At 32.5% G+C, this 25282-nt stretch overlaps 1 protein-coding gene across 4 annotated transcripts in view; it reads right to left on the minus strand.

Moving 5' to 3' along the window:
- Nucleotides 1–1849: 1849 nt before the first annotated feature.
- NOX4 (NADPH oxidase 4) overlaps nt 1850–25282 on the minus strand; it is a 135586-nt gene continuing 112153 nt past the window's right edge. For all 4 annotated transcript variants that reach the window (XM_039848333.1, XM_039848331.1, XM_039848330.1 and 1 more), the window contains 3 exons: nt 20452–20520; nt 18936–19036; nt 1850–7249 (listed from right to left, as the gene is read on the minus strand). In XM_039848333.1, coding sequence (XP_039704267.1) covers nt 7129–7249; nt 18936–19036; nt 20452–20520 — 291 coding nt within the window. In that variant the 3' untranslated portion in view covers nt 1850–7128. The remainder of the gene's footprint in view (nt 7250–18935; nt 19037–20451; nt 20521–25282) is intronic.

Here is a 25282-nt window from a genome sequence, read left to right on the forward strand (position 1 = left end):
AGTATACTTAATGTTTAGGTAAAATTGAAACCTTCAATGATCAGTATAAAAACTTAACATTTAAACTTTATAATGAACATATTACATTTTATTTTCTGAACAGATAAAAATATGCATAATTTAAAATCTTAAAATTGTATAAATATTCAATGTTTTGATAGACAGTTATGAGATTTGAGAATAATATAAAAAAAAAACAAAAATAAAACCAAAATCCCAATCTCAGCATATTAATTTAGAAATTAGAATTCTATAATTCTGAATTATAAATCCTGTTGAAACGAAAGTTATAAGAGTGTTGAGATCTTGGAATCAGACCACTTTCAAAGTTTTTTAAAGGAACATTTCTTAAATATTATTTATTTAATATCTTCATAAGTAAGACTAATGTGATCGTCTTTCATGAATATGAAAACAAAAAATAGCCCATTCTCAAAGTCGTGAAGAAAATTCTTAATTTTTACTGTTAACAATGCACAATTAGTTTACAATTAAAGGAATTTTAAGTATATTTGTTCAATCTTTATTTGTTTTGCTTTTAAACACTATGCCATGTTCTAAAACAATGAATGTTTTCCACAAACATACTATGACTTAAAACATAAAATTACATGTAGAAATAAATGTATTTTTTCAAGTTCTTTACAAGTATTGAATCTGAGTTAGTGCACCCTCTCCACCACTGTATACACTCACACTTAAATTTAGCCAGATAAGAATCAGATGCCACACCTGGATTTCTAAGTAACTCACATTTTGATGGGAGGACTACACTTCTTTCATTTTCAAACCTGTCACTGTCGAATGCTTATAATGAAAGTTGGAAAGTGTCATTACACATTATTGCAGAATGTCTTTTTTATTCAATTTTTCTTCCAATCCACCATACACACACACACACACACACACACACACACACACACTCTCTCTCTCTCTCTTCTCTCTCTCTCTCTCTCTCTCTCACATATGCACTCTCTCTCATATACACATGTACATAATTTAAATATAAATATATACAAAATAATGAAATAATGTGAGCTTTAATGAAAATACATAATGTAAAGTATCTTTGGCAAGAATAAGAAAAAGGTAAATTTATTATTTTCCATCTAGAAAAAAAATAGCTACAATGCAGTGCTCTTTTCTTTTATAGAATTATTTCTAGTTTTAAGATACAGGCCTTGGTTTTAACTCAGTAGGATGTCTCATGAATAGCTGTTTGTTACTCCATCAAACCTTAAGTAATCAGAATAAGTTACATCACCCTCCAATTCCTAGCTCAATTGTCATAGATCAATACAGCTATTTCTAGCCACAATGGGCCTGATCAAAATTAGTTGAGGAATTCAGAAGGCAGATATACTGGACATAACAGGCAACTTTATCAGAATCTCAGAACATATTACTGGTGCCAATTTGTGGGTACTTCTCTACTTGTCCAGAAAACACAATTAAATACTCTTTCAGTTACAATGGACTGTGACTCATAAAGGTCTATGTTTTTACTTTTTTAGAATTGTTTTATTTTTACTGTATTTTCAAAAACCTACTAAAGAAGATTTGCTCAGGAAATTTTTCTTTCTCCACCACTCTTTTCCTCCTCTCCCCCACATCCTCGCCTCACTACATCCATGTAAGTTAAGCAGAGGTCGACATCATTCTAATTTTTATGTACGTAGTTTAATATTTTCCAGGTGTAAAGGCTGCACGTATTTTTATTTCTAACCCAGGATCCTGTTCACTCCACATACTGGGGATAGCTAGATAAAATGATGATACTGGCACACACTCAGAGTAGGACAGAACTGCCACCATTATTCCCACTTTTTAAAGTGATGTCTACTTTTTCGAACTCTGAATTTTAATCGAACTTTATGAAAAAAAAAAGAGAAGAAAATAGTTTCTCGAGATGGCCATTTGGTAAGCAGATAATCATCACCTTTAAATAAGGATGTAATTAGACTTGGTAGGCACCCAGTTATGTGGAAAAAGACGCCAAGCTGACTCAGGAGCTAGTATTTTCCAGAGCCCCTGAATCAGGGAGTCCCTGGGAATCTGGAGAATAAACTGTGCAGCACGTCTAAGCACAGGACATGGAGTACAACCCAGGTCATGGAGTAGGTATTTTATATTCCTTTAAGGCTCAGCTGGAGAGGAAAACCTAAAAGATTTAACTGCTTTCTCCCTAGTCAATGCTTGTCGTATATTGGCTGCCATATATTTTTTAGCAGGCAAGCAAGGCTCCAATTTGATGCTTTAAGGAGATTTCTCACCACTAAAATGAAATATACAGTCATCCTAAATTGATAACTTGGCTCAAATAAAGGTGCTGATACAGGTGAACAGACACACTTATGCAACAGAGAAAATATCTGTTTCTCAGTGTCTGCATTGTTAAGAAGGTTTCATTCTCTGGGTAGAAAGATCAGAGCTGAAAAAATATGACCTAAAAATGAAAGAATGTTAATGTGTGGCATATGCAGCTGAGTCAACGCATGGCAGACTCCCCTTCTTTATTGCTACATATATTAAAGCATTTATGTAATACTGGTTCTCATCTAAAGGTCGGAGTTGTCTCTAGGTCAACCTGCAGCTCATCAAAGCTCTAATTCTTAAAAAAGATTATAGTTCTGATTAAAGGTAAAGCTTCTGCTATAATTCTAGTGGCAAAGAAAATGCGAAAGGATCCCTAAAAAACCAAATACCACATTGTTTTACATTTTCCCCAAACAAGAGTAATAGTTTTGCCACACATTTGATCATGTATGAAATTATAAAAAGAAAAGCATTATCATGTCCTAATGTGTTAAATAAGTTTTATTTCTTTGACTCCTATTTTTTCCTCCTAGTTTTTCTCCTATGAAGTATTTTTTGTCCTTACTAATTCTTAAATTGTAGCTTAACACTCTGCATTAAGAATGTTGGTGATTTTGCTACAATGTAAAATAAAAGAAGAAATTTATTTCTAGATTCTATAAACAGGAATATAAAAAAATGTATAAAGGAACATAAAATTCTGTATATTCACTTTAAAAATATTACTGGTTTCTGTTTTAAAGCAACATTGCTTGCCTCTGCTAATTTTAAATGATTCACACGGCCTTTTTTTTCTCTTCTTTCTTAACGAGCCCTTCTTTGCTAAGCATCAGAAGTCTTCTGCTTCTTAGGAAAACTTCATTTAGCTAGCTTTTGCAACTCTGTCCTTTGAGAATACTACAGAATGGAACAAAGAAGTTGGGGGTAATGGAGGGGATATTTAGACAGAAGGAAACAGTGAGTTCTCATTGCTGTGGTTGAAAGAAATGCAGATCTCATTATGCTTGATTTCATTTATTTTCTGTCTCACTAGTTTACAAAATGGTGACTCTTTTCTCCTGATCAAGAAGCATGTTATGGTCATGTGAGCAGAGAACAAGAGTCATTAGTTTTAATAACAAAATTCCCCTGAATGGTTAGAAAGCTGGTGAAGTTATGACTTTTGTCTATGAACCTAAATTTAAAATTATAATAGTAGCATTTCCTGGAAGCTACACTATTACTTATTTCCAATAGAGTACTGGAGAACATAATCCCCTTAGTACAGTTGTCATATTTTAAAACTGATATCTGAAAACAGATTCAAATAGGCAAAATATATAAGACTAACAAAATTAGAATTAGAAGATATACAGGACAAGCAGAGTGTGATTTTCTGCCCTGAATCTGGAATTAACACTCAGTACCTTATTTTCCACCTAGCGCTAGAGTTTATAGGGAGATTCAAACAGTACTGGATGTGTCTTATTAGTTGTATATTTTATGGGGAGTAGAAAGAGCCTTTCAGCAGCAGAGATCGGGAAACTGCAACGAACTCAGAGGATGACCTGAAACAAGTCACCATCTTCCTTTGGGCCTAAGTTTCCTCACCTGCAAAATAACAGTACTCCTAACTTCAGTATTTTATGTTTTTATAATATAATTATATGAAGGTGTCCTAGATAGCATAAGAAAGGGAAACTCTTTATCATGAGTAGCAATTAAAAATGAATCTCATCGGTTTGTTTAGAACAATCACTGTCCAGCTGAGTTAACCATCCTTAAAGAAAAAAAAATTTTTTTACCTAAAATTTTTTCTCTTTAGTAAACTGAACATTAGTCAGCATCAGCATTACCTATTGATGACAATGGCCAGCCGATTTGCCTCCAGCAAGCCTTTTTAACAATGCCTTATAATTTAAATCTATTACCTTCTGTGAATGCTCCAAGTAAACTCTGATTTGGGGGGGTTATAAATAACATGGATTTGTGGATTAAATCAGTTCAGCTTACACTTTGGCTACACTTCTTTTATTTGTTTTAAGTGCCTATACTATCACAATCACCTGACTGCCATTTAAACTCACTACATGAAAAAATCATGTATCGTCACTATCAATGATTTCATTTTTAACCTGAATTAAAAACAAATAAACAAAAACGAAGCCCCAAATTTATGTGGTATGTGAATGAATGTTTTTAAAATTATTATTTATATATAAAATCATAGTCTTACTGTGTGTAAAGCAGAATACACAAGAAGATTAAAAACCAATAGAAGAGTCCATTGGATTCTTTGCTTTGGGTTATACAAATAGAATTTCCTTTCCTTTGTCCACAGAGTTAATTTCAGTATAATCCTATAAAAATTGATAGTTTCTTCCAAAAAAAAATTAAAGAAAAAATAGAATAAAAAAACTATAATGATGATCATTTTGTTCAGAGATTCTTACATTGGTGTCTTTTCTTTTGGAGAGATTGTTTGTGGGCCCCCAAGATTGTCTATGATTGTAATATTTTCTACATATGTCATAATATTCCTTTTTAATCAGGTCTTCAAAAAGATACATTACTTTTAAAAAGATTAACTAACTACTGATTTAGTCCAAATGAGAAATCTTAATCCCAGAGTGAGGAGCAATATGCCATAGTCACGCCTTAAGCCAGTGACATTGATAGTGCGAGAATGCAAATCCCTAAGGCGGCTTAAGCTACAGTGCTCTCAAATAAATGATGTTTCTGAAACTTGTATCTTCTGGAGAAGAAACTCTTTCTGCTTTATGGAGATTTCAAGAAAATCAAGAATACCATTTCAATTTTAACATTTATTGCCACTAAAATTACTGTTTTAAGACCTGTGTGGCAGCAATTAGCTAGAAAGAATCCCTCAAAACAAAACAAAGCCATCTTATCCATGCAAAGCTCTATTATCCCTGCATTCCCAACTATAGAGGCAAAAATTACCTATGCTAACATTTAACGTTTAAACATCATCTGAAATTTAAAATACGCAAAGAAGTTCATCTAGAATATCAGACTTATTTACTTGGAAAGATCACTCTTCCTTTAAAAAATTGTCCACCTGTCTTACTGAAATTAGGTGTATTATTATAATCAGTAAAAAGTCAGTATTGCACATCAAACGTGTACTAAATTGTTTCTTTTTACTAGTTCTTTCGGTCATGTGTTTTGTGAAAATTCTCTTTAATTCAGAAAGTGCTGCCAAGGTGTACTGGTTATTAAATATTTCTTCAGAAATAAAGCTGTAGGAACATTGCACATTTCCCATATCTTTTTCTGGCTCACCTTCCTTCCAAAGAAGGGAGATGAAAGAATTCCAAGGAGAGAAAGAAATATCTGTAAGTAATATATATGGGCATTTAGTACTAGATGGTTTAACATGCTTGATTGCTATTGGCAAATTAGAACAAAAAAAATGACAGTACCATCTATCAAGTTATATCATGAAAAATTTTAACAAAGTCTTACTGCTGATTTCAGCAATGTGCTATGTTTGGAAGTGGTTGATAGGTGTCTACAAAACAAAATTACTAAACTATAAAAAATGCCTTAATTCTTAGGGTAGTAAAGTGGATTTTTTCTGGAGCCAACAACATAATTTCTAGGGAGCATGAACAGATAGGTTCACACTGAGTAATCCCAACAGTGACCTGAAACTCAATAATTCCCTATTGAGACCCAGAATACCAGATGGTACAACAATAAGATTCTTAATTCTGAACTTAAATTTGAATAACTAATGAAGTATCTCATTTTGTGTAGAAAGTAAAATGTAGGTTTCCTGTTTAGGAATGTGACTACACTTTCAATGTTTCCAGCATAAACCAATGTGTGACAGAAGAGAGATCTATCTATGTATCTCAGTGACCACTGACAGACACGATGCCTTTTGGTTACAAAGTGCAAATTAAATGAAGTACCTTACGAGGCTAAAAACTAAGACAAACTATGTTAGGGAAAAAGTGAATAAAAATAACAATAAAAATCACAATGTTGAAAAGCGAAAAAATTATTAGTCTATAGATCCCTTTGTAAGTTACTGTAATGATATTTTCCTCATTACTATGCAATAGTAATAGATTAAATAAGTAGAGAGTGAAAGTGACTGATTAAATCATTGTGCCTAATGCATGCCAAGGGAAGGAAGATTTCCCTAAACAGAGGGAAATAAAAGAAAGAAATATATAAAAATAGATACTATATCAACATCTGTAAAAAGTTCATTTAACCTAAGTCTACGGATATCAAATAGAGGTATTAGCATCAGTAGTGAGGAAGATCAGACATTGACACCCGTATCAATATAGAGTCCTGTGCTGTATCTTCAAACATCTAATATATTTGCCTGGAGCTTTTCTAAATCGAAGCTACTCTGTTTATACTCATGTAGAAAATGTAATCTGAGTTTCAATGAATTTTTAATTTTTTCAATCTTGCATTTGTTCAACCAAAAACAATTTAAAGAGGACCAACACTATCAGCCTCACAGTTTGCAAGTGCGGCTCCTCACTAGGGAGTTCTCGAATCAGCCATAAAAATCAACAGTGTGCACCTAATAGTTTTCTTTTAATTCTAGCATTGAAAAGTGAATCATCACATCGAATATTCTTCAGGGCCTCTTTGGTTTCCAGATTAAACGTGTAATGTGACCTGTCATCTTGCCACATTCTCTGCATTTCCATTTTAAATAATCATAAATAAGAATACCTTGCTACCCTTTGGTGTGACACAGCTGTTTGATTCAGCTGAATTTCAAAGTCTTAGAAATTGCACTCATTCCTTCTTTAGAGTCCTGGTTCATCTCAAAGGTTTTCAGCTGAAAGATTCTTTATTGTATTCAAATCTTGTCCCATATGAGTTGTTTCGGTTACTTAATTTATGAAGAATCTTAGAAATTGAACTGGGTCCACAGCAAAAAACACCAACTGTTTTCCTAAGAAGAGAGAGGAAAGAAACAGAAAATTAGGTGGAAAATTTGGCATAGCGTGACAGGAAATATGCTTTATGAGCATGTTTAAGGTATTACACAAAATTAATTTTTTGCTGCTTTGCATATTAAAAATAATTTTCTAATTATTTCCAAATGTAAATGATCACCTGAAAGACATTTTATTTACCTCATGCTGTCATATTAGAATTCAGGATACTTCAAAGAATGTAACTATGAGCACATATTTGCTAATTATCAGACAGAGTGAGCAGTCTCCCTTGGCCTTTTCATTATGTGCCACCGATGAGGACAGAAACTAAATCAAAAGCAGCAGTTGATAGATGTTCAGCCACACTAGCTCATGTCAATCTTCTCTTACAGATGTTGTACATACATTTTTTTTTCCTAAAGGATACCACGGATTTGCATGGGCAATGATGAATAAGAGAAAAGAAAAGCTATTACTAATTTTAAAGGATAATTTTAAGTGACTAATCTATATCCACATTGAAATAAAAAGCATATTTATCTGGATGAATTTTCCTTTTTCTTTATGCACTGCAATAATTGTAACAAATGCCATGTAGGTTTTATTACTTGCTAACATAAAATTTTAGTCAATAAATTATACATATACCTAACAAATTAAGTAAATCCCAGGAAATGACTAATATTTCACATTGATCTTCCTCCAAAGTTTGTTAATTTGCTTGAATTATTCCTAGGATATCAAAATGATTAACAATTCATATATCTTACACAAATACAGTAATATATTGTCTGCGAATAATTTGTGCTGAAAAAAAGACAGTGAATCCATTTAAATGGTACCAAAAATTTATAACAAATACTAAAAAATGATGATATTAAAACCTGTCACCTTGAAAAATAAATCAAAGAACTATGAAAATAAAACTTTTACTTGCAGTCCTGATGGAGTAATAGGGACTAGATTTATCCCCTTGCATTAAAAAAACTAGAAAAACATGATATATGAAATGAGTATTTACAGATACTGGACAACAGGCAGAACAAGACAGTGATCCCTGAGAAAGATAAAAAAAAAAAAACAAGGTAAGTCCAGCGACTGTCTCTGCTTATTACCTAGAAGCAAGCTACAGGGTGGAGAACAGAAGGGAGGAAACTCATGCTAGAATTTGTGAAGGAGAATATGGAAAGGAAGAGAGATCCACAGAAAAAAGCTCTGGAGATCTATAGGAGGGAATCCTTAAGTCTTTTACTGATTGGCTCATGAGTGAGAGAAAAAAAACCACATGAGTGTCCGTAAAAAACTACCAGGAAGTAGTAGGTTGAACAAAATCCAGAGATTACACAAGATTGCGCATACTTCATACCCCTACAAGCCAGAATGGTAAGAGCTATATATAATAAGGGGGAGAATGGGTAGTGTTCTAGAAAGGTATCACCTTATTTGCAAAGGTATCACCTTATTTGGTAAAATCAACCTTAGATTGAAGACTGCTCTAGACCTATACTAACAAAGCTTACAAGTAAGCCTTGAAAAGATCAAACTAAACCCAAGTAGCAAAATTTCAGGCCAGAAACAAATCTAACACTATTAAAAAGAATAAATCAAAAATTTGCATTTAACATCTAAATTTCAAAATGCACAACATTGAATCAAAAATTATGAGGAATGTATAGAGCAAGAAGTTATGAACTATAAATTATAACTAGGAGTGTTATGTGCTACACTGTATTCCCCCCTCACCCCCAAATTTATACGTTATTCAAATTTAAGTTCAGAATTAAGAATCTTGTTGTTGTACTATCTGGTATTCTGGGTCTCAATAGGGAATTACTGAGTTTCAGGTCACTGTTGGGATTACTCAATGTGAACCTATCTGTTCATGTTCCCTAGAAATTATGTTGTTGGCTCCAGAAAAAATCCACTTTACTACCCTAAGAATTAAGGCATTTTTTTATAGTTTAGTAATTTTGTTTTGTAGACACCTATCAACCACTTTCAAACAGAATGTAGCTGTATTTGGAGATAGGATCTTTATAGATTTGACTAAATTAAAATAAGGCTATTAGGGTGGACCCTATTCCATTCTGACTAGTGTCTTTATAAGAAGAGGAAATATGGATATACAGAGACATGAGAAATGCACAGATACAGAAAAAAGACATGTGAAGAGGCAATAAAAGAGTGATCATCTGTAGGACAAGGAGGGGGGTCTCAGAGAAAATCAACCCTGCTGGCATCTTCATCTTAGACTTCTAGCCTCCAAAGCTTTGAGGAAATAAATTTCTATTGTTTAATTCACTCAGTCTGTGAGATATTGTTAAGGAAGCCCTAGCAAAGTAATATAAGGAGAAAGATCCAATCAATAGAAAGAGGCCCAGAATGACAGAAATGATGAAATTATCAGACGTTGTCATTGAAACAGTGATGAGAAATATAAACATAAACATAAATATAAACATATAAACATAAATATGTTCAAAAATAAGCATAAAGATGATAAGAAAAAAAATAGAAGATAAATAGAATTTTTTTAAAGTCCTAAATGGAAATTCTAGTGATTAAATGCAATATTTAAAATGATAAATATATTATGATTTAACAGAAGAATAGACACTACAGAAGAAAAGATAACGAAACTTAAAGACACAGCACTTGGAATCTATCAAGATGAAAGCACTAAAGCAAAAAAACTGAAAAAAAAAAAAGAGCTTCAATGACTTATTGAACAATATTAACTAGTCTAACATATATGTAACTGCAGTCCCACATGAGAGAAGACAGAGGGAAAGAGGAAAATCAAGAAATAATTGCCATTTTTTTCCAAATTTGATAAAAACACATAGATTCAAGAATCTAATGAACCCCAAAGAGAATACACACAAAACCATATAAGGCAACTTAAAGTAAAACTCTGAAAGCCAGTAACAAAGAGAAAAACATAAAAGCAGCTGGGGGAAGTAGGAGTGGGGAAGACATATTACAAATAATAAGCAGAAGATGAAAAATGGACTTCTTGTCGCAAATTTATGCAAATAAGAAGGCAATGAAGTGATATCTTTAAAGTGCTGAAAGACAAAAGAAAATGTCAAATATTCTATATCAAGTAAATTCTATATCAAACAAAAATAACTTTCAAAAATGAAGTTGGAATTTAAAATTTCAAACAAAAGATGAATTCACTGCCAACAAACCAGCACTACAAAGTATATTAAAGGAAGGAAAATGAAATTAGAGGGAAATTTATATCTACTCAAAGGAAATGAAGAGCACCAAAATGATGAATCTGTGAGTAAATATAATGTATATTTTGTCTAAATTTTAACCCCTATAAAGTATAATGTTTAAAATAAGAGCAATAACAATACAATATAGAGTTTATAGCATATTTGGAAGATGATTAAGAACAACAGCCAAAAAGATGCAGGGGGAATGGAAGTACATGAAGTGGTATAACATTATCTAAAATATACTGAAGAGCTAATAATGTACACTGTAAACCTAGAACCATATTTCTCTGATTTCAGTTTCACCAGAATCACCTGACGGACTTCAAGACTATAGACAGCTGAGCCCCATTTCTAGAGCTTTTGATTGAGCAAATCTTAGATAAGGCTCAAGAATTTGCTTTTCTCACAATTCCCAGGGGGATGCTGGTACAAGAAATGCAGTTTGGGAAATAATACCTTAAAGAAATCACTAGAAACAGACAAACAGGAAGGTATGGTTAACATACCAAATAGGAGAAAAAAATGGAATCATAAAATATAGTCCAAAGAAAGAACAAATTAAATAAACAGAAAGCAATAGTAAACTGCTAGATTTAAATCTAACCAAAAAGAGTCAAGAATAGTCAATGAGAAGGAGTTTATACACTTAACAGGTCTCTTCAATAAATGGTGTTGGGAAACTAGATATTTACATGCAATAGAATAAAACCGGACCCTTATGCAATTCTCTAAATTTGTTCAGAAAATATTTAAGACTTAAATGTAAGACCTGAAAGTATCAAACTCCTAGAAGAAAGCTATTGCACAACGAAAGAAATCAACATAATGAAAAGGCAGTCTACAAAATGGAAGACAATATTTGCAAACTACATATCTGATAAGGGGTTAATACCCCAAATAAAGAATTTATACAACTAAATAGGAAAAAATTCAATTAAAAAATAGACAAAGGACCTGAACAGACATTTTTCCAAAAAAGATATTCAAATAGACAACAGGTACATGAAAAGGTGTTCGACATCACGAATTATCAGGGAAATGCAATCAAAACCACAATGAAATGTCACATCACACTTGTTAGAATGGCTATCATTAAAAAAACAAGAGATAAGCCTTGGTGAGGATTTGAAGAAAAGGAAACACACACCATTGGTGGGAATGTAAACTGGCGCAGCCACTATGGAAAATAGTATGGAGGTTACTCAAAAAAATAAAAATAGAACTACCGTATGATACAGCAATTCCACTTGAGAATATATCCAAAGAAGTGAAAACATTAACTTGAAAAGGTATCTGTACCCCCAAGTTCATAATAGCCAAGACTTGGAAAATGCCTGTGTCCACTGATGTACGAATGGATAACAAAATTGTGGTATATTATATATACCACACACACACACACATACAGACACAGACACATACATACACTCTGAAGTATTACTCAGCCAAAAATCAGGAAATCCTATTATTTGAACAACACAGTGAACCTTGAGGGTATTATGCTAAGTAAAATGAGTCAGACAAAGACAAATACCATATGATCTCACTTATATGTGGAATCAAAAACAAAAAACAAAAAACAAAATCCCACTGAACTCATTGAAAGAGATCAGATTTGTGGTTATCAGAAGTGGGGTGGATGGAGGAAGGGAACTGGAGGAAGGTTGTTAAAAGGTACAAACTTCCAGTCGTGAGATAAATAAGTGTAGGGATGTAATGCACAACATGGTGACTGTAGTTTACACTGCTCGCTGTATTATACAGAAGAAAACTGTTAAGAGAGTCGACCCTAAGAGTTCTCATCACAAGAAGAAATTTATTTTTCTTTTCTTTGTGTTGTATCTACATGAGATAACGAATGTTAACTAAATCTTTTTTGGTAATTATTTTACAATATATGTAAATAAAACCATCATGCTGTACACTTTAAACCTATACAGCAATGTATGCCAATTATTTCTATAATCTATTTCTATAAAACTGGGAAAAAGTTTTTAAAAAAAGAACAAAAGGGAATTTGCAAGAACAAAAACAAACAAAAAAAAAAGAGAAAAATGTTGTGAAGGATGTGGAAAGACGGGAACCCTAGTATGCTATTGGTGGAAATGTAAATTGGTACAGCCTCTATAGAAAAAAGTATGGATGTTTCTCAAACAATTAAAAATAAAACTACCAATATGATCCAGCAATCCCCTTTCTGGGTATATACCTAAAGGAAATGAAATCACTATCTTGAAGAAATATCTGCAACCCCTATATTCACTGTAGTATTATTTACAATAACTAAGATATGGAAACAACCTCAGTGTCCATTAATGAATGAATGGATAAAAAAGATGAGATGTGATGTAACGTGTGTGTGTGTGTGTGTGTGTGTGCGTGTGTGTGTATATGTACACACACACACACATATATATATAACATATGGATATATAAAATACACACAAAATGGAATATTATTCAGCCATAAAAAATGAAGGAAATCCTTCCTTTGCAAACATGGGTGAACCTTGAGGGCATTATGCTAAGTGAAATATATCAGACAAAGAAAGACAAATACTGTATGATCTCATTTAAATGTAGAATGTAAAAAAAGAAAAAACTCATAGAAACAGAGTGCAGAATAGTGGTTGCCAGGAGCAGGTTGGGGAGGTAGGAAATGGGTGAAGGTTGACAAAGAGTTATAAACTTTGAGTCATACAAGAAATGAATTCTGGAGATATAATGTTCAGTATGGTGACTATAGTTAACAATACTCAACTGTGCATTTGAAAGTTGCTAAAAGAATTGTTAAAAAAGAAACAGGCCCGAAAAGGAGTTACTTGTGCTAAGCCCCACCTCAGTAAACCAAGACTTAATTGTAGTTTCAGCCTCTCCCAGGCTACCTTTCCCCAAAGAAAAGTGACCTAGCCTGAAATAATCCACTCTTTGCTAGAAATTTCCTTTTTACTGCCTCTTCTGCCTATAAAAGCCTTTCTATTACTAGATGGGATGCTTCCCAATCCATTAATCATTGAATAAAGCCAATTGGGTCCTCATTTACATTTACTCAGTTGAATTTGTTTTTTTAACAGATTAGATCTTAAAAGTTCTCACCATATACACAAAAAATATTGTAATTAAGTGAGGTGAAAGTAGTATTAACTAATCTTATTGTGGTGGTCATTTTACAATATATACATATATTAAATTATTGCATTGTATACATTAAACTTACACAATATCATATGTCAATTATATCGAAATAAAGCTGGGAAAATATTTTTTAGTCCATGTAATAATAAAATGCAATATAGTTTGTAATTAATAAAATATAATAATATATAATAATAAAAATATAATTTAAATAAACACTATAACTAAACCCTACAACTAAACTCCAATATTCGTGCAACAAAAATTGATTGAACTGTAAAGACAGATAAATCTAGATCTACAGTTGATGATTTCAACACCCTTCTCTCAGTAATTGATAGAACAAGTAGAAAATCAGTTAAGCATATTGAAACTTGAATATCTCCATCAAGCAATTGGAATAATTGATATTTGTGGAGTGCTTTAGCCCAAAACGATAGAAACAAATTAGTGTGAGGGTACATGGATCAGTCGTCAAGACAGATCATATTCTTGGCAATAAAACAGGTCTCAATAAATTTTAAAGAATTGAAATCAAAAGGAGTATGTTTTCTTAACAAACCCAATTTAAGTAGATATAAAGAACAAAAAGTTATCTGTTAAATCCTGATATTTGGAAATTAAGCAACATACTTCTAAATAACCAATGGGTCAAAGAAGGAATCACTTGGAAAGTTAAAATATATTTTGAACTGCATAAAAAATGAAAACAAAACACATCAAAATATGTGGGAGGTATCTAAAGTGGTGTTTAAAGGAAAATTTATAGTATTAAACACTTTTATTAGAAAAGAGCAAAGGTTTGAAATCAATGACGTAAGATTCCACCTTAAGAAATCAGTAAAACAAGAGTTAATTAAACTCAAAGTGAGAATAAAATAATTTTTAAAATTACAAAACCAAATTCTTATACTTAATAAAATTTAGATTACTATTAAAACCAGAGCTATATACAATGGATTACTTAAATGAATAAAATTGAACTACTGAATTATTTATACCACATAAATAAATATATACATATACACATAAATACCCACAGTGTGGTTTCCAATGAAATAAAAAGGAAAATGAGTGATTTTTGTCCGTTTACATTCGCTGTCAACACTGCATTATGACTAAATATCATTATTTTCTATCTTTCATAGGACAATTATAGAGTTAGTTTTCTAATTTTTCAGATTTTCTAAACTCTTCTCTTAAATAACTTAGAATAAAATCATTATTTTTAAAGCATCCATATATCATCCTTTTTTAAAACATTTTGTCTTTTGATAAAATAACTGTTAACTAGTTTAATGCTAGGAAATCTGTAGTTTGAGGAGTTCCCCAATATCACTTTCACTAACTAAATGAAGTCTTTCAATTTTTTAAAGATATACAATTAATCTTTGCAATCATTTGCACTAAATTCAAATTAGTGTGCTGTAAACCAACAATTATCTGGAAATTTATCTACAAAAAATTTTGTCGAGATGGATAGATGCTAAGATGCTAAGACTTAGATGCTAAGCAGAGAACATTGTTGGGGGCAGATGGAACTAGTTCCATTAAATGTTTGATATGTTTGTGCATATTTTACTATTATACCAATACTAGTTTTTCCATGCAGATTTATAAGTGTGGGATCTCATATACTGAGAGTTTATTCACTCCTTAGAGATTATTCACTCCTTGTATTATAGACCCAGAAGGTTTGAATGATGAACCACAGACACTGGAGAAAATGTGAGAGACCAAACCTAAGTATTCCTAATCTGTATTGTTTATAAAACACCATGAGGCAGCATAATATAGATATGGTCTCAGACATTTCACCCAATCCCAGAGTAGTAATTCTCTGCTCCAAAATACACATAAAGTTAACCCTTTATTTCTCCCTTTGCATAATGCATAAATTCAACTAACTGATGATATGATATACATTTTTATTATAAATAATAGAAAACTGAATTCTGGTTAGGTGTAACAATTTTCTGACAGATTGTCAAATACTAAATGGCTTATAAAGTAATATGTAGAATATCTTTTTATGTTTTTGAAAAATTAGTTGTTGACACTTTTAGTATATTACTTTAGTATGCTACAACGTGCATAGTGAATATGATGGATTCTAACAACATCTCACTGTCTCCGAGAGGGACATGGTAAAATAAGATTCTCAATTTTTCTATTTGGGACAATGCTCTGCTGTAAAGCACATTACACTTGACAGTTAGATGATTCAGGTTCATGTCTGAATTCTGACTCATTAACCATAGCTTTAAACAAATCATTATCTTTTGGGGTCCTAGCTTCTTTATTTGCAAAATGATGATGAAAGCGGGGTGACTTCAAAAGCTCTTTCACTTTCTTAAATCATTAATACCTTCATATAATTCACATTCCGAATTTTAAAAGCCACGCAAGAAAGAAACCACTCTCCTACGCAAGTGCAAAGTAAATTGAATATAAATTGATTCAGTCTTTCGGTTTTGGTAGGAAAGTAAATGTGCATACTCTTTGATCCAGCAATTCCATTCAAGGATCCTAACCTACTGCAATACTCTTATGAGGGCATGAGAAGGTCTGTGCAAAGATAAATACTATAGCACTGTTTATAACTTTAAAGGACTGAAGACAACCTAAATATCCACAAGCAGGGTAGTAATGGTCACGTTATTCATATTCTAGAATACTGCTGAGGAAGAATCACATGGAAATTACTCATGAACAGTATATAATGTATCTGAAAAGATTAAATTGAAGAATTATACATTAAAGACTCACTCAATTTTTGTTAAAAAATTAAGTTCTTTATTTTCAATATATGTAGTTTAAATATATACTGATACATTTATGTGTACATATACTTATGTACTTATATAAATGTATATGTACTTAAATATGTATTTATATATGTATATATATGTTTATACATGTATGTATATGTATGCCAGAGTGCTTAATCCAATTTAAATTTGTATTCTATATATTTATTAAACTAATACCTAATGGTTTAATAAAAATCCCTTTCTGAAATTAAATTATAGCCCAACATAGATTAAAAATAATTTAAATGCCTTTAATCTTTCTTTTAATCTCTAGCCTTTATATAATTTATGTACATGAGGTTAACCAAAATTTTACATCTAAAATGAAGTCTTCTATTTAAATAGTGCCTTTTTTACAGTTAATGAACTTTAAGGTGTTGCTTCATTCTTTTCCCAATAAGATAACATAAAACTTCTTTAAAAAAATAATGCATTTTAGGTGCCTGCCCAGAGCAAATACACAAAGCGAAAAGTGCTGTACAAAATGTCAACAATAGGTGGTGCACATCTGCTCGTCTTAAATCAGCCTTGCTATTTAAAGAAACTGAACATCTAAAATCTCTCTAAATCATGAACAATATAACAAATGAAAATTCTTAAGAAATAACCAAAGAAACCAATAATCCCAGTTTAATTTCCTGTAAAAGAGCCTCTACTGTTTCGGGGTTTGGTTCCAGAATGGAGCAAAAAAAAAACAAAAACAAAAACAAAAACTATCAGTTTTCAGCACTATTCTATGAAAACTAATAAAAGGATGCTTGTCAGAGGTCAGTTAAATGTAATTAAAGAGGACTGAGCCTGTGGTGCATAGCAAGACCCAGGTGAGTATGACAAGATTATCACATCAAAGGGGGATGATATTGAAGAAAGATGGGAAAGGAATACAATCAAATCTGGGCTGACATTTTTTAATTCTACAGTTCACCTTTAACTAGAGCCCTGAATATTACAAAGGACCTCCGCTTTCTAAATAATGCTTCCCTCTTTAACACAAAACTACTTTTTCAAGAAAAAGGAAATAGAGAAGTGGTTTCAAACATGGCAGTAATATGAATTACATGAGTAGCTACTTTCCCTTCAAAATTTGATTATGGGACTCCACACCATAATTCCTAAAACGAAATTTCTGAAGATGCAACCATGGGCCATGATGAATCAGGGATTCTTTCAATATATCATATTCATCCATGAATTCATTAATAGGGGCTTTTAAAAAAACTCTCCATCTAATAAGCTGCCTCATTCATTTACAATCAAATATGCTTTCCATATTTATCAAAATATATTTTTTAAATTATGAATTAGTCAACTACATACTAAAAATTGTAATAATAATTCAACCCAGAAGAAAAAATAATACTGGAACCTTAGGGTCACAGGAAATTTTTAAAATTAAATTTTTAATTTATATACATTTTTACTGCTTAGAAATATGTTTAGTCTAGCAATGAAAACATTATTAATTCAACTATAAAAATAAAATTTTGCAGGTTAATCAGAATAAAAATACAAGTTCAAGTAGAAAAAAATATATGTATAATTTCCCAAAGGCTAACTAAAGCTCATTTGTGTATTTATAATACATGAGCATGGTATCAAAAAACTATGATATTTAGATTCTGGTAGATATGTTTAAAATGACATTAATTTTAAAATGTCATCTCTGCAATATATTATAACTTACAGCCTTTGCAACTATTAACCTTATGATGAAATTATTTCGATGCCAACTTCTGGTAAAAAGGTACGAAATCAGATTTCTAAGTGCATATGTTGTTAGAACTGTTTGTAGAGCTCCCTTGTTTGCCAACATGATCATCTCCTGCATGCTGTGGGAATGAATACCCATTCTAATATGGATCTAGGCAAATTTTTTAATTAAGTTTATTGGGGTAACATTTGTTAATATAATTATATAATTTTCAGGTGTACATTATAATTTGACATCTATATATGGTATTGTATGATTACCACCCAGAGTCCAGTTTCCTTCAGCTACCATATATTTGATCCCCTTTACCCGCTTCACTCTGTCCCAATCTCCCTAAATTTGACCCTCTTTATCCTGTCTACTTCTTCCTTCCACCCCCATCCCCTACCCTCTGGTAACCACTAGTCCATTGTCCATGTCCCTGAGTCTCTGTTTGTCCTGTTCATTTGTTGCTTTTATGTTTATATCTCACATATAAGTGATATCATGTGATTTTCAACTTTTTCAGTCTGGCTTATTTCTCTTAGCATGATTATCTTGGGGTCTATGCAAATTTAAAAGTAGGGAGGACAGTTTAGTTCATAAATAACTTACATACTATTTCTAGGCCAAATTTTAATTATTTGGCATTACAGATACACAAGGTGGTCTCTGACTGGTTTCTTCTTTGATAGTGATAATTGAGTATTTAAGTGACCTTGTAATTTATAAACCCATTACTAATTCACCTTTAAAACTTCATGTAATGACTTGGGAATATTTTAATTTGATCATTGGCCACATGTCAAATTTTCTGAGGAATAGTACATACCCTCTGTTACATTTTGCTATTTCATCAAACAGAAGTTTCCACCGAGGACGTCCAATGAAAAGTCTTGAATTCAGTGCTTGATATTTTTCTCCAATTATATTCTGCAAAAAAAGAAAGCACTACATTTTATATGACACAGAGTTGGCAAATAGCCCACTTGTCTAACATAATTTCTGCTGGTGGTGTGGCTTCCTACCAAATTGCTGTGATATAAAGTATAAATATCAAATGTCAATCTAAGTACAGTCATTTAGAATATAATTTCCTTCCTTTTTTCCTTTAAAATCCATTATGTTTTTGAATCTCGTTATTATAAACAGCCGATTTTCCTAGATTTTAGTTGGTTGATTCATTTTTAAACAACTGCAATGTTTTAAAATGCAGTCTAATTGCCTACTCTCAAAAAGAGGCCAAAGCATATAAACTTTCTTGAAGTGTTTTTACGCTACAAACACAGTTGTCATATTTGGCACATTACGTGTGTAAAATACTACAAGTTGTCATTATAAATTTAGGGAAGTGATCTTAGACAAGACAGCCTAAGACAGAAGAGTTCCAAATCTTGTTACCTATCAACAAATAACTTCCAATGAACTGGCGTTTGCAATTAATAGAATATGAGATCTAAATCAGTGGTGAAAAGTAAGAGTGAAGTGAGAAGGGAGGAGAAAGCGTCTGAGTCCCAGACAAACTGAGAACCAAGTATAGTTTATGCTCTGTACCTTAATTACAGCAATACCATGAGGAATAATGATACTGACTTGCTTCATGAGAGTAGTAAAATAAAATATTTTTTACGTATCAAGTAGGGTAGAACTCTAACTAGAAAAAATAGGGTTAGATTAGTTTTGATATAACTGACAAGCATTCATATTTTGTATGCAAAGTATTATAGAAAATGTATGCTAGAAAATACTAAAAACGTGCAAGCATTCATGCCCAGGTTTATACACCTATGCAGCTCTTCAATGTTGTCTGTAAACATGTTTCTTCATCTATAATATGGGGATACCAATATCATCTACCTCTTGAATCTGTTGGAATCACATGAGATAATGTATATGATTGCTTACAGCACAGTGTCTAGCACAGAAAGTAAATGACATACGATGGCTATTACTATTTTTTTTTTTTTTAGTCTCCCTCGAAGGAAAATAAGCTTAATCGTGTATGACCTTATTGTCTCTCTTCACATAAAATCTCCCCTCAATGAACACAGTCACAAGACGGTTCATTTATGGTCAGATTTCTAAAGGTATAGAACTCAAGATGACAGTGAAGAGGAGAGAGAAACTCAAAAGACTTGCTCCAGCTACCTGTGAAGAAGACAAATGAAAAGCATAATACGCCCGATGTCAAGGACAAGCCAGGAGCTATCTGGATACATTCCAAGAAGACTTCCTCGGAGAAACTTCTCTTCAAATCACCTGCAGAAATTTTCTTCCCGCACAGCCCCTACAGTAAACCTTCTATTATTAAGAGGTCATTTAATTTACAATAACATCCAGCCACATACCTGTATCCCATCTGTCTGACTGAGGTACAGCTGGATGTTGACATAGTCGGGTCTGTTCTCGTGCCAAAACTAAAAGGACATAAAAGTAAATAGACATTAAAATTCTTTCTGTATACTCAGACTTTCTTCTAGTCTAACATATGTGATTCTAAAATTTGGTAAGTTGTATCTTGTTTAACCACAGTGAACATCTACAAGTAAATATATATACACACACATATGTGTGTGTGTGTGTGTGTGTGTGTGTGTGTGTATACACATCTACCTAAATACATATATATGTGCCATATACATGCCAGGTTCTAATGTTAATAACCTGCAGTCTACTGGTAATTAGGTATGATGGTGGTAGTAAAAGGGAATTATGTTATCTTCACAGATACAAAATTTAGCATGCTAAATGCTACACTAATTCTCCCCTGAATCACTCTCCACATATTTCTTATTTTATTCTCTAAGAGTCGCAATTTTTATCCAAGAATTCATTCATAAAGAAACATGATTTTCTTATTAAACAAAGTCAATAGTGATATATAATATAGATGCTAGGAATGCAGGCTATTTAAGCAATGGTTTCCTGTGTATTAAAATTTATGAGGCAGGAACTACACCTGGCAAAATAAAATAGTCTGAAAAAATCTTGAACATTTCTATATCTTGAAAAATAAACTGACTAAGAAAAATATCACCTAAAGGAAAATTAATTCAACAAAGGGGGTAAAAGAGTTTTTGTTGTTCTCATATGCTTCCTTTTCCCCAGAAGACAAAAATAAATCTACTAATGATTGGCCTTGCTCTACTGAATCCTGATTTCTGAAATCTACATTTAAAAAAATACTTTTCTTCTTAGGCCTGCTTTCACCACCTTGAAATAAGGGAAAGCTGAAAGATAAGGAAACAGCATCAAAAGTAGAAGAAATACAACAGCCATGGCGTGCTCTTTGGAGAAGAAATATGAGTGATGTGTGAATCCTGAGGAAAGGCTTAGAAGAGACCAACACTTTTTCAATAGCCAAACTATTTCTTGCACATAGATAGACATATTGGGTTTGTTTCCTTGAGATGGTAAGGCTTTGCTGGACCTTAATTGCAGCAAGAGGATGAATCTTGATTTAAAGAGTTGTTTTTATATAGTGTGAAAGTAATGATTTTTAAAAAACTGATATTGTGGGACTCAAAGTAGAAGTTTTAGGAATGTAAAATATGTCATTTTTCAAAGAGGGAGTGATTAAGCAGTTTCATTACCCCTCTGGCACCTCTTACAATGGTAAGGACACCTGGCAGGTAACAGATTCATTTCTGTTGCCATGCCTACATGACTGGAGATTTCCAGGAAGTTACTCAACTTAATCTGTGCCTCAGTTTCTTCATCAAAACAATGATACTGTTGAAGACAGTATCTCACTGATGTCCCTCCCAGATCTAAAATTATTATACATTTTTCTGACAGGTGGCAATTCTGAATTATAAAATCCCAATAAAAACATATGTTATTTTAAAAATGATAAGGGATGATTCTTAGCACCCATAATATTCTTAAAATACAATCATTAATTATACCCCATCCAATAGCTGCCTCAAGTTACATCCAAATGCTAAATTCATTTTAAGGCCCTTTCTGAATTAAATCAGGGTTTATGAATTTTAATTGGGAATAAACTGAGGAATTTCCAGGTGCCAATAAATGGATAGCATCTCACATAACAAATGGCTCATGTTGAATCTTGTCTTAAATGTCTACCAGGATGTTGCTCTGAGATCAGTCCAAGGACTCCTGTACCAGTAACTAGCACTTAATACCCACATCCCGCCCCCAAGAGAACTATTTAAATAATATTCTTAATGATTTCAATTTCTTCATTTTAACTTATCTCTCACTAAATACTAGTAATAATATCTACTAAAGAATTTTCTTCAGGTCAAGGAAGCAGTGAAAAAACAAATAAATGGATCAACACAGTCTTGCAAATAGATCAGAATTGTAGGATCATGCACAAGATTATGTTTTTCATTTTTATTTCTCCTGGCTATCATTCTTCCTTATTTTCTCACAAATAAAAAATAACAGGATGTCAATCCTCAAAGGAATTTTACAGATTACTAATAGGAATGATAGCAATCATTTATTAAATACTTTCAACATGATAGATACTTTAAATATGTTAAAGCTAAAGTTCACGTAGGCTTTAAGTGCTGTTATCCTCATTTACAAATTGAAAGTGTAAATAAGGTTTATAGAGGTTAAGTAATAAATCCAAGACCTTACAGTTAGTATGAGGTAGAACTACTGTTCCATTATAAGTGACAGACTCCAAATGCCTGATGTAGCCCTGGTTCCTCTTTTTGATTTTCCCAATGTGACCTGCAGAAGTGAAGTGACTTAAGCAAGTCATATAGTTAGTTACTGGCAGACTTGGTACCACATCACCTGATATCTGGTCTTGCACTCTTTTAATTCACTAGGTTGGACAATCGGACCAAGCAAGATCCACCTAAGATGATACTTTTGTAATCATTACAGATAGTCTGACACTAACATAGAGTGGCTAGGGCAGCTAGATGTTCTAGGCATTCTAGAATGCTGTGAAAGAATTCACAGTTGTAAGAAGATTGAAAGACTGTATATTTTCATTTGGTTTTCAAAAATACTATTACCTACCATCACCAAAACTATAGGTAAAGTAACTATGCTTTATTGCTATTGGTATTGGCCCCTGTCCTTCCCTCCCCCTCGTCCTCTCCTCCCTCCCTCTCTCTCTCTCACACACACATACACACACACAGAAATTGGTAATACAGTTGCAAACATGGAAAATAATAAAAGCTTTTTCTTTTTAGCATTATTCTCAGAGGCACAATTGAAGAACCAGTGTTCGTCCTGCTGATGCGAAAAATCAAAGCAAGTATGCAGAGGTGCATGTAGAAGATAATCATCACAACATTGTTTACAATAGTTTTAAGCTTTTATAGTATTTTCCCCATTGAATCCTGAGGTTAAAATATATCCATCAAAAAAACTTTAAAAAAAATGTATACATCTTAAGATTCAACTACCTCGAAGGTACAGCCACTGACATTCTTTTCTTTATTCTTCTCCTTCCGACTACTTGCTTTATAAAGCATTTATTATTCAAATGTACCTTTCCACATCTTGAATTAATTACAGCCTTTCACTTGAAAAAACATATAGGCTCTATAAGTCAGTTCAAGAAAGATTTTTAAAAGTTAGAAAAATAGGCAAGGGCAGAATTAGGAAATCTCAGAAGTAACACAAATGGTCAACAATCAATGAAGCAAGGTTCAATCTCATTAACATTCGGGGGAAGGTACGATGAGATCTCACTGTTTAAGAGATTTGTAGAAATTTAAAAGATTGGTAATATAATGTTTTGAAATAAATTTCTCTTACATTCTTTGGTGAAAATGTAAATTGTTTTAGTCTCTCCTGGGGCTATTTTGTGAGTATACATTAAAATTGTTAATTGATTCATAACCTCCAACTCAGGGAGTCCAGTTTCTGGCATCGACCTAGAAAAAATACTCGCAAATTTGAGAGTGGTGATAATGCTCTTCTAGAAAGGTTTTCTTCCCCTAGCCTCATATCTTTTTTTAAATCAAATTTATGGGGTGACATTGGTTAATAAAATTACACAGGTTTTGAGTGTACAATTCTATAATACATCATCTGTATATAGCATTCTGTGTTTACCACTCAAAGTTAAATTTCTTTTCATCACCATACATTTGACATCCTTTACCCTTATCTACCTCTCCCCACCCTCGATAACCACTAAACTGTTGGCCATTTGTATGTTTTCTTGGAAGAAGTGTCTGTTTGGGTCCTCTGCCCATTTTTTAATTGAATTGTTTGTGATTTTTTGTTGAGTTGTATGAGTTCTTTGTATATTATGGATATTAGCCCCTTATCAGAGGCGTTGTTTGCAAATGTCTTCTCCCATTCAGCTGGCTGCCTCTTTGTCTTGTTGATGGTTTCTTTTGCTGGGCAGAAACTTTTGAATTTGATACAGTCCCATTGGTTTATTTTTGTTTTTACTTCCCTTGCCTTTGAAGTCAAATTCATAAAATCCTCTCTAAACCCAAGGTCCAGGAGTGTAGTATCTAGGTTTTCTTCTATGAAATTGTTTCAGGTCTTATGTTTAGGTCTTTGATCCATTTTCAGTTAATTTTGGTGTGTGGTAACAGATAGCAATCTAGTTTCACTCTTTTGCAGGTAGCTTTCCAATTTTCCCAGCACCATTCATTGAAGAGGCTTTTCTTTCTCCATTGTACACTTTTGGCTCCTTGACAAAAATCATTGGCCCATATATACAGGGGTTTATTCCTGAACTCTCTATAATTTGAAGTCAGGCAGTATGATACCTTTGGCCTTGTTTTTTATTCTCAGGATTGCTTTGACTATTTGGGATCTTTTGTGATTCCATAAAAATCTGATGATTTTTTGTTCTATTTCTTTAAAAAATGATGTTGTCCTTTCAGTGGCTTCTCATCTCTACTTTTTTGCCCCTCCTGATTCAGCAAGTCCCTGGTGGGGCCCAGGAATTTGTACTTTTTTATCATGGTAAAATATATATAACATAAACTTACCATTTTAATCACTTTTAAGTGCAGTTCAATGGCATTAAATACATTAATATTGGTGTGCAACCATTATCACCATCTTTCTCCAGAATTTTTCTTCTCAAATTGAAACTCTGTATCCATAAAACAATAGCCCTATTCCTCCTCCTTCGCAGGTCCTGGCAACCAGCATTCTGTGAAACTGACTACTGTAGGTACCTCATATAATTAGAATCAGATATTTATCCTTTGG

The sequence above is a fragment of the Pteropus medius genome, unplaced genomic scaffold (assembly GCF_902729225.1).
Source record: "Pteropus medius unplaced genomic scaffold, Ma_sr-lr_union100, whole genome shotgun sequence".
Taxonomy (NCBI): Eukaryota; Metazoa; Chordata; class Mammalia; order Chiroptera; family Pteropodidae; genus Pteropus; species Pteropus medius.